Here is an 11,724-nt window from a genome sequence, read left to right as displayed (position 1 = left end):
TATTATCATTCGTAGAACTCTTAGATAAGACGTTGTGCTTAAATGGAGTTTGCATCACTGTGGAAGTCGAACTGCGTATGCTTCTTGGTCGGGTTGCGAGATGGAGTACTCTGGCGACATAGGGTAACAAGTTTCATTTCAAACGCGATAAGAGATTGGAAATTTGTATCAAAGCCGCAAAAGAACTGCATTACTTGCACACAGGTGACAAGCTCAGAATTATTCACACTGGCATAGAGACTACTAGCATTCTTGTATACGAGAATTGGTTAGCAGTAATTTCTCATTCTGGGATATCAAAAATCCGGTCAAAAAATGAACCAGATTCATTTTCTGTTTTCTAACAGCCATACCCGTTTTCTTCTCTCCACCTATCCCTTCAACCGTTTCTTCCTCTCTTTCTGGTTTCCATCTCAACCAACTGAATTTTTCTACCAGTCTCTTTCCTTCTGCATTAGCTCTGACAAAACAGAAAATAAGGTCTTTTCCTTTCAATTCCCTTCAATGGCTGTAATTACAATGAGAACCCAGTTTTTCAGACAGCAACCGCGTTGATCCAATATTAATTCCTCAAGTCGGATAAGGATTCAGAAACAATCATAACAATGGCATCACCAACAAGTCCAACGAAGAAATTTACGTCTACAAATTCCGGAGGACGTCCACCGTCAGCAGTGAAATTTGCACGTCGAACATCGAGTGGACGAGTCGTAAGTCTATCAAGAGATGATGATTTAGAATTATCTTCCGATTATGGTAGTCAAACAGATTTTTCAAATTATACAGTTCTTATGCCACCAACACCAGATAATCAACCATCTGGACCCAGTACTTCTAATGATCAATCAAAACCAGATGGTCCGAGTCTGTACGGGACGAGTTCGTTATTTGGGAGTGATTCCAAACGAGTTGGAATTAGTAGACGGGTTGGAGGAGAAGAAGATGATGGTGGTGGGGGTGGAAATAAAGGTGGTGCGAAAATGGATAGAAGAGTGTCCGTTATGAAAACCAATAAATCCATGTTGTTGCGTACTCAGACGGGGGATTTTGATCACAATCGTTGGTTATTTGAATCTAAAGGTACTTATGGTATTGGAAATGCATTTTGGCCGAAGAATGAAGATGCATATGGACCTGATGGGATTGAAATGAGTATGTCAGATTTTATTGATAAACCTTGGAAGCCACTTACCAGGAAAATCAGTATTCCTCCTGCAGTTCTTAGTCCTTACAGGTATGTGCATTTGCATCTTAATTCCAGCACAGGATTATAGATATCCAAATTTTCATTAATGAAATTCTATATAAATGAAACTTTATTCGAATTTCACAAATGCAACATCATGCAAACATGCACTGAAACTAAGGTATGGGCCTTGGCATCATTCATGCAGTTCCCACATACAAATGCACACTTGATGATTGATGGGCACATAAAAATTTGGCGTGAATCGCCTTACTTTTCCTTAAATGTTTACTTAATGTTCACAACAATATGTTTGCAGGTTGTTGGTCGGGTTAAGATTTGTGGCACTAACATTATTTCTAACATGGAGAGTTAGAAACCCAAATAGGGATGCAATGTGGTTATGGGGACTATCCGTCGTATGTGAAATATGGTTTGCGTTTTCATGGATTCTTGATCAGCTTCCTAAACTTAGTCCAGTCAATCGAGCAACTGATTTAGCTGCCCTAGCTGACAAATTTGAACAACCTTCACCAACTAATCCTGAGGGAAGATCTGATTTACCAGGTATTGATGTATTCGTAAGCACAGCCGATCCAGACAAAGAACCTCCACTTGTTACCGCTAATACTATACTATCAATTTTAGCTGTTGAATACCCCGTGGAAAAGCTTTCTTGTTATATATCTGATGATGGTGGTGCTATTTTAACATTTGAAGCAATGGCAGAAGCTGTAAGTTTTGCTGAAGTGTGGATACCATTTTGTAGGAAACATAATATTGAACCACGTAATCCTGATAGTTACTTTTCGATCAAAGGTGATCCTACTAAGAATAAGAAAAGGCCGGATTTTGTTAAGGATCGCCGCTGGATTAAAAGAGAGTATGATGAATTTAAGGTCAGAATTAATGGTCTTCCGGATGTGATTAAGAAAAGATGCGATGCTTACAATAAGAAAGAAGAGAAAGAAGCTAAGAAACTAGCCAAGGAGAAAAATGGTGGGAACCTACCTAGTGAACCTATTCAGGTCCAAAAAGCTACTTGGATGGCTGATGGGACTCACTGGCCAGGCACATGGTTCACTTCTGCACCTGATCACGCCAAGAGCGACCATGCAGGAATCATACAGGTTCGGTGTTTGAGCTTATTATTTCAAACCAGTGCATTTTTCACCACGTTACATGTATGCTAATAATAGAAATGAAAAATTGGTTGTGTGCATCCAGGTAATGAGCAAGGTGCCTGACAATGATCCAGTCTATGGCAACGCAGAAGATAAATTCTTAGATTTCACAGGCATTGACGTTCGTATTCCGATGTTCGCCTATGTTTCTCGTGAGAAAAGAAAGGGCTATGATCATAACAAGAAGGCTGGAGCCATGAATGCGATGGTTCGAGCTTCTGCAATACTCTCTAATGGTCCATTCATTCTCAATCTTGATTGTGATCACTACTTCTACAACTGCATGGCTCTTAGAGAAGGAATGTGTTTCATGATGGACCGAGGAGGTGATCGCATTTGTTATGTACAATTCCCACAAAGATTCGAAGGGATTGATCCTTCGGATCGTTACGCTAACCATAACACTGTTTTCTTCGATGGAAATATGAGGGCACTGGATGGTATACAAGGGCCAGTTTATGTTGGAACTGGTTGTATGTTTCGTCGGTTTGCTTTATATGGTTTCCACCCACCAAGGGCTAATGAGTATTCAGGTATATTCGGACAAAATAAGACCCCAGCCCCTCATTTTCGCGCGCAAACAGAGGAAGAAGACGAGAATCAACCACTTAATACACACCCTGACTTGAACTTGCCTCAAAAGTTCGGAAATTCAACTATGTTTACAGATTCTATTGCTGTTGCTGAATTTCAAGGAAGACCACTTGCGGATCATCCATCAATTAAAAATGGACGTCCTCCTGGTGCACTATTGGCTCCCCGTCCGCCCCTTGATGCACCAACTTGTGCTGAAGCTGTTGCTGTTATCTCCTGCTGGTACATATATTTTATTTACTTTCATTTGGAATGTGTTACTAGGTTTTAGTTGGTAGTTCTGCACATGTTCATCCGACAATGCAATCGAATATAACATGCTATAGTCATAGTTCTAGATGATTTAGTTCTGGAGCAGAACTCTTATGAACCAAAATCACTGGTGATATACAAATAAATAGTTTACTAAAATAAATGCAGGTATGAAGACAAGACTGAATGGGGAGACAGAATTGGTTGGATTTACGGATCAGTGACAGAAGATGTTGTAACAGGTTATAGAATGCACAATCGTGGATGGAGATCTGTTTATTGCATTACCAAGCGTGATGCTTTCCGAGGAACTGCACCCATCAATCTAACAGACAGACTTCATCAAGTACTTCGATGGGCCACTGGTTCTGTTGAAATTTTCTTCTCAAGAAACAACGCTCTTTTAGCCAGTCCACGCCTAAAATTCCTACAACGTGTTGCATATCTAAATGTTGGCATTTATCCATTCACTTCAATCTTTCTTGTCACATATTGCTTCTTACCAGCGTTGTCTCTCTTTTCCGGTCACTTCATCGTTGAAACCTTAGACGTAACTTTCTTATTCTACCTTTTAACCATTACAGTATGTCTTGCACTTCTTTCTCTTCTTGAAGTAAAATGGTCAGGTATTGCATTAGAAGAATGGTGGAGAAATGAGCAGTTTTGGGTTATCGGGGGCTCAAGTGCTCATTTAGCTGCTGTTATACAAGGACTTTTGAAAGTCATTGCGGGTATCGAAATCTCCTTCACATTAACAGCAAAGTCATCCGCAGAAGATGAAGACGACATTTATGCTGATTTATACGTAGTAAAATGGACTGGTTTATTCTTAGTGCCATTAACAATCTTGATTGTTAACCTTATAGCTTTAGTTATTGGAATTTCGAGGACAATTTACAGTGTGATTCCGCAATGGAATAAGTTGTTGGGAGGAGCTTTCTTTAGCTTTTGGGTTCTTGCTCATATGTACCCATTTGCTAAAGGTTTGATGGGAAGAAAGGGAAAATTGTCTACAATCATATATGTATGGTCAGGTGTTATTGCTATTACGGTTTCACTGCTCTGGATTACTATTAGTCCACCTGATGATGGTGTCGGCGCTTCGTCAAACGGTACCATTAAGTTCAAATGATTTCGTAGACGGAGAAATGGAAAAATTGATCAAGCAAAGAGTACAAATTATGATTTTTTTTTTTTTCGATTTTTACTTTGAATTGTAATTACCAACTTAATTTTGATCCTTGTCTAGTTATATGAATTGTAAATCATCAAACTAATAGCAATCAAGAAACTTGTCAAACAAGACACACCAATCCTTGTCAAACTAGGAAACCCAGTTTCCTAGTTTGAGATGCCTTTCTCATCTTACGTACATACCAGACATGTCATTCTTCCAAAGATTAAGAGCTATAGTGATCATCGGTATATTTATTGGGCGAACGGATTTGGTTACCTTCCTTTAACTGGTATTTTGCCTATCCAAATCCTAGAAATTCGATAATCTTAGCAACCTTCTTCAATAAACTGGTTTTCAAGTTTTTGTCCTCAAGGACTCATAAATGGTCCAAAATTCCGAATACGTTCTACGAAGAGATCAATGGGCGGAACAACGGTTTAGAGACCCTTCCTTGATGATCCCCGAGTACATCAAGGTGTAATAAGTACTTAATAATAGTCCCACATCATGGGACTTGATCGTGAGAAGTAGAAGTATGTTTATATGCTTGCAGTTGTAAGAAATCTTATAACTACACTTCACTATAACTGATTCAATCTCTAGGTGATTATCATGAATTCTTATTTTATTAACTAAAAATTAAGAATGTTTACAAGAATAATTCAAGTACTACAACAATTCTACTTGAAACCTAAGCTCACTTTCTCTCTCTTCCTATTTCTCTTTCCAAGACTTATCCTAGAATCCTCCTAGAAACAATGACCTCTCCCCTTTATATAGAATTTTACATAGTGGATGACAGCTAAGAAACCCATTATTTTCGAGATTACTATGCGACACATTCGCTCATATACAATCGCTCATATTCGCAGCGTGTACCTTCTCGCACAGTTCTTCACACTTTACTCGTGACTTTGCTGACATCATCTGGTGCGTCATCTCAACTTTGTTGTGTGCGATGCTATTCGCTTAAGTTATATTCTTTATTTTGCTTGATTACCAACGTGTGCGATATTTAACTCCTACATTTGCCTCTTCTCATAATGCTTATTCTTCAGAGTGAGCGATATGAGAAATTATCCTCTTGAAATTCGCACATGCCTATCTTTTTCCATTATACTTTGTCGACAGTTATCCGGTTTTCAAGTTCCTCTCTACACGTGTCGATTTTCTTCCCTTTTACCGGCTTGAACCGACTTCAACCGATTACTTCTTTTCATCTATTTAAGGGTTTTTTCACAATAATCTCTTCCTTCTTCATCATTTATCTTCTCTCTCTTGTTGCTATTCATCTTCATCTGTTATTACCCATTTCCGGTGTTGTCACTGATTTCTTCTGCTATTGTTCTTCCACCATGAACTCTGAACCAAAGTTTGTTTCCTTTCTTCATGATGACTATTGATTTTAACCATTCTTAATTATTTTATTTTTTTATGATCTAATTCCCATACTTTCGTAGGAAAAGCTCTTTCATTAGTGCTCTTCGAATCATGCAAAAACTAATAGCCTTATATTTTATGGGCTATCAGCCAAACAAAAGACTAAATGTAAATGCTCTTGTCTTGCAGCATAGCCTTACCTGGGCTATCAGCTACCCCTACCAAACAAAAAACAAACATGCAAATAGAGCCTTTACCTTGGCTATCAGCTACCCCTACAAACAAAAAACAAACATGCAAATAGAGCCTTTACCTGGGCTATCAGCTACCCCTACCAAACAAAAAACAAACATGTTGCAAGAAATCTGGTGATATTATTGTTCGTAAACGAAATACCCAGACTAAGAATTGGTAGAACTGCACAAGACCCGGTCCATTTTACTTGTACCGGTCCAGAACCGAAAGAACCAGAGTTGAACCGAACCGGACCCGGAGTTACCGGTACATGTACTGGTTCTGAAAGTTGATACCTGGAGTAGGCCGGTACAGGTATTGGTTCTTGGGGTAGTCCCGGTTCTTGGGGTAGTGACGTTCAAGATGAATGTCATCATTGCAAGGGATTGTATGCTGCTGACAATGACGTACATGGAACTTCTGGATTACATAAGCATTTGAATAGATGCCTTAAAAATCCAAACATGAAGGTAGAGAAAGACAAGGGACAACAAACTCTGTTGATGCCACCCCCAAAACCAGGTGAAGATGGTAAACTTGTTGCTCATTCTTACAGCTACGAAAAGTTAAGAAGGGCTCTTGTTGAGTGGATAATCAGGGATGAAATAGCTTTTAGAGCAGTAGAAGGGTCAGGTTTTGTGGCAATGATGCAGGTGGCAGAGCCTAGATTCAAGGTTCCAGGGCGTATGACAATTTATAGGGATGTATTGAAGATGTATATAGAAGAGAAGAATAGCCTAAAAATTTATTTCTTGACATCTAAGCAGAGGGTATGTTTGACAACGGACATATGGACATCACCAAATAATTATAACTATATTTTTGTAACCGTTCATTATGTTGATCAGAAATGGAAGCTACAAAAGAGAATACTCATGTTCTGCCAAGTTGAAGGTCATACTGGTAATGCAATCGGTGAGAAGCTGGTGGATTGTTTGAAGGATTGGGGTCTACAAGATGTATTTGGTGTCACTCTAGACAATGTCAGCGCAAACAAAGTGGCTATTGAGCATTTGAAGAATGTTGTCATTAAATGGACAGGATCACCAATTAGAGCCAAATATTTACATGTAAGTCCATGTACGTTCTATCATGTTCTGCATTCCATGTTACATTCTTATAATGTTCTGCACTTGTTATTCATGTAATGTCTTGCTTTAGATAAAATGCACTGAAATCATGTTAAGTTTGAGTTTCTCACTTTTAGTTTGTTGTCAACTGAGCTACTGAAATATAGATATAAATGCTGACAGTTTCATGAACATAGCTTCTTTGAGTATCTTTTTGTGTTGCATTTTTAAGCATTGAATTTGACAGTATCCTTTTTGTTTTGTTCTTTCTCTAGGTGAGGTGTACAGCCCATGTTCTTGCTCTTGTCATAAAAGATGCAGTAAGGCTCTTTAATGTATCAGTTAGAAGAATAAGGTCATTTGTAAAGTACGTTTTTAGTTCTCCTTCTAGGCACGAAAAATTTAAACAATGTGCTTCTCTAGCAAAGGTAGATTGTAAGAAATCTCTGATTTTAGATGTGTATACTAGATGGAATAGCACTTACTTGATGTTAGATGCTGCTGAAAAATATGAAAAAGTTTTTGCAATGTTAGCATAGATTGATAAGGACTTTCAACAGAGGTTTATCTTTGAGCAAGAAAAAGAATTTGTTTTACATACTGATGCTGATATTGAAGAAGCTATAGCTAGTAATGTCGTCATAGAAGACGTGTTTGAGGATATGGAAGAAGAGGAAGAGGTTGAGGATATGGAAGAAGAGGTTGAGGAGTTGGATCCAACAAGCAAGAACAAGGCAAAGCAGAATAAGAAGAAAAAGATTCATCGTCAACATGCTCCTTATCAAGAAGATTGGAAATATGCTAGAGGTCTTGTGAAGTGTCTAAAGGTATTCTTTGATGCTACTGTCAACTTTTCTGCATCTATACAAGTCACTACTTATATGTTCTTATGGCAATTGTTACTCATCAATGAACAATTAGTAGAATTTAAAAACAATGTAGCATCAGATCCTTTTATTGCTCGTATGTCTCGTCTAATGTGTGCTAAGTACCATAAGTATTGGGGTGTGTATGAATAAATGAATTCTGTAATGTTTATTGCTCATCTGTTAGATCCAAGAGAGAAACAAAAGAGTTTGGAATTTAGTCTTAATTGTTTGTATGAGAATAATACATGGGAGGTTTAAAGAGTTATGAGAAAGGTGAAATTAGAATTTGAGGAACTCTTTGAATATTATAAGTCCTTGTATTCAGTTCATGAGGAGGGGTCAAGTAGTGATGCTCATACTGTTGCTTATCCAGTTAGTGTACAATCTGTTGGTCTGTTTGCTAGAATTCAATCAAGGAGAAAACAACATTGGGACACCCCAAGTTGTGTTGAAGAGGCAAGAACAACTGAGCTCGACAGGTATTTGACAGATGTGATTGAAGGTGGAATGCGTGAAATAGGTCAACCTGACCATTTTGACATATTGGCTTGGTGGAAGGCTAATGCAAGCAGGTATAAGATACTTTCATACATAGAAAGAGATATATTAGCCATGTCTGTGTCTTCAGTGGCATCTGAATCAGATTTTAGCACCGGGAAGCGCGTGCTGACTCCATGGAGAGCTTATATGTCTACAAGGACAGTCGAAGCATTGCTTTGTACACAAAGCTTTCTTCAAAAGCCCATTGCTCTTGATCTTCTATGTGACTATATACCTGATGATGTTGTTGAAGATGAGGCAGGTAATATATTAGGTTTTCTTCTATTTAATAGAACTTACTTTTCAAGTTTTCTTGTATTGCTTGCTTACTTTCTTGTTTTACTTTTTGTTCCATGTTGCAGCCATATGGGATTCTCTGCTAAAAGAAGCTTGATGTAAACTCCGTGTCAGTGCAGCCAGTGCCATTGTTCGAGAAGTCCCTCATCTTTTGCAAGGATTGCATTTCATTTCTTGTCGCAGACTTATGAAAATGTTGTTTTTAGTACTATGTTTTAATGTTGAACTTTGAACTTAAAGTGTGATACACTGATACTGTGCTGTTTTAAACCTTTGTTATTTTGAACTTTGTAATGTTGAACTTAGTCTTAGACTCTTAGGTTGTTACTTTACTGTCATACATATTATATTACTGTGTGTTTCAAAATTCAGGTAAAAAACCGGTACCGGAGTGGAACCGGACCGGTCTTACCGGGACAGGTACAAGTCCAGGTACAGGTACAGGTCCTCAAATTGAAGAACCGGTCAACTCCGTGTACAGGTACCGGTTCCAACAGAAAACCGGACTGTACCGGCTCATGTGCAGCTCTAAGAATTGGTAGTTGAGAGATGCAATGGTTATTTTTTTTATTTTTTTTATCAGCAAAGTATAAATTTTCATTGATCAAAAAAGGGAGTACAAAAGAATTGTACCACCCAAAGCAAGTACAGGAGAAAAGGAAAAGAAATAACAAGAGAGGAGATGAAACAAGAAAAATACAGAGAAAGCAAACTAAAATAGTTGCACCTAAGGAAATTGAAAGTATGTAAATTTCCAATTCTCAATAACAGTTTCAAAAGAAACCTGCTGAAACTCAGTAAAACATAATGCCCATGTGAAAAACCAGTGTTTTTTTTAGAAATAACCCCTGGAAGCTCAATTCTCTTCTCCGAGAAGACTATGGCGTTTCTTTCCAACCAAATTGACCATAGCAGGTATCATAGCCCACAACCTTTTCTGCGACTTCGTCAAATCTTTGGCATGCCAGGTGCACAGCAGAGTCTTCATCGAGAGATGGAGGACAAAATAAAATTGAAGTTCGCTCCTAAAATGGTTCTACAACCCTTGAGAAAAAACACAGTGAATAAATAAATGATCCATAGTTTCGATTTCACCACAAAACACACAATCACTACCAATTTGCATACCTCTGCGCTTAAGAAAATCCTTCGTTGGATTTTATTTTGAAGAACACACCAAATGAAAAAAGCAATTTTAGGAGGATATGGCAGTCCCCAAATATGCTTGAATATCTGGCTATCAAGAAATGATATCAAATTTTGATGAATAAACTCATAGCAAGACTTGACAGAAAATTTATTGTCTTTGTTGAGTTTCCAACTGATTTCATCTTCATCAGACCAAATAAAATTCACCACATTAAGTTTGGCCTTTATAGTCACCAACTGAGCTCTCGAAACAGTATCAAGTCTGTTTGGAATTTCAAGATTCCAATTAGCCGGAACAGCAAACCCATTACTAACTGCAGCAATAAACTTACCTTTGGAGCGAGCTTTGTTATAGATATTAGGGAATTCAGTCTTCATATCTCTGTCAAACAGCCAACAATCTTCCCAAAATCTAACTTTGGACCCTTTGTTGACTTTGAAAGTAATATTCTCTTTGAAAATTGAAGATCTAGCCATAACACCCTTCCATATTGAGACCCCATGGGAACCTTTAGGCTGATTAGAAATAAAAGGTTGCACGCTAATGCCATACTTCTCGTTTATAATCTTCCTCCAAAGCATGTCATCCTTTAAAGAAAATCTCCATAACCATTTCACTAATAGAGCATCATTCATATGCCTTAAACTCTTAATACCAAGGCCCCCATTGCTTTTTTTCTTAGTCAATTGAGACCACTTCACTAAACTCGTTTTCTTCTTGCTGTGCTGCCCATCCCACAGAAAATCTCTCATTATTTTCTCAATCTTATTAGCCACAGAAACATTCATTTCAAATAAAGACATGAAGTTTATAGGTAAACTAGCCAACACACTTTTGATTAAAGTAATTTTACATGCCCTAGAAACATTCGATCTATTCCATTAAGTTAAACATTGAGTGAATTTATCTATGACTCGATTCCATTTTCTTGTACCTTTATACCTATCACCAATAGGTAACCCCAGATAAGAAGTAGGAAGAGAATCACTAAGACAACCCAAAATAGAAGCAAAGTGACTGATATCATCATTTAAAGCCACACCATACAACTTGCTTTTTGCAAAGTTGATTTTAAGACCATAGAACAACTCAAAACCTATCTAAACCATTCTCAAATGTTTCAGCTGATCTTCATTGGCATCTAGAAAAAATAAAGAATCGTCTGCGAACTGGAGATGCGTAATAGAAGTCCCATTTTCTTTGACATTAAAACCGTTAATATAACCTTCCTCTTTAGCTTTTAGCATCATTAAGGAAAGAACTTCAGCGACAATAAGAAATAAGAATGGAGAGAGAGGATCACCTTGACGAATTCCTTTTTTACTAGTGAAGTAGCCCTCGACACTTCCATTGATAAGGACCGATAACCAAACTCTCTGAACACAGATCATAATCCACTTTATCCACTTCTCACCGAAGCCCATCCGCATCATAGCTTCTCTCAAAAAATCCCAGCTCACATTGTCGAAAGCTTTTTCGAAATCGACTTTACATAAAAGACCAGCTTTCCCAGATTTTATTCTTGAATCGATTAATTCATTGGCGATCGGAAACCCCATCTAAAACTTTTCGTTGTTTGAGAAATGCAGATTGTTGTTGAGAGATTATCTTAGGAAAAGCTTGTTTTAAACGATCTGCCAAAACCTTAGCAATAATCTTATAAGCTCTATTAACCAAACTTATAGGTCTCAGATCAGAAATTTCTTCAACCGTATCCTTTTTAGGTATTAAGTTTATAAAAGTATTCTTGAATCTCCAATCCAAAACACCTGACTCTTGCAATTCCTGTAT

General features: G+C 37.7%; 1 protein-coding gene across 1 annotated transcript; it reads left to right on the top strand.

Annotated features, from left to right (window-relative positions):
• Positions 1-436: 436 nt before the first annotated feature.
• On the top strand, positions 437-4,511 carry LOC113341514 (cellulose synthase-like protein D1). The gene is made up of 4 exons (XM_026586362.1): positions 437-1,234; positions 1,506-2,316; positions 2,414-3,186; positions 3,385-4,511. The coding sequence occupies exons 1-4, from the start codon at positions 606-608 to the stop codon at positions 4,346-4,348; spliced, it is 3,177 nt and encodes a 1,058-aa protein (XP_026442147.1). The 5' UTR covers positions 437-605; the 3' UTR covers positions 4,349-4,511.
• The last annotated feature ends 7,213 nt before the right edge of the window (positions 4,512-11,724 follow it).

The sequence above is a fragment of the Papaver somniferum genome, unplaced genomic scaffold, assembly GCF_003573695.1.
Source record: "Papaver somniferum cultivar HN1 unplaced genomic scaffold, ASM357369v1 unplaced-scaffold_3, whole genome shotgun sequence".
Taxonomy (NCBI): Eukaryota; Viridiplantae; Streptophyta; class Magnoliopsida; order Ranunculales; family Papaveraceae; genus Papaver; species Papaver somniferum.
The sequence above is the reverse complement of the archived record's forward strand: the minus strand, read 5'-3'. Positions and strand labels throughout refer to the sequence as shown.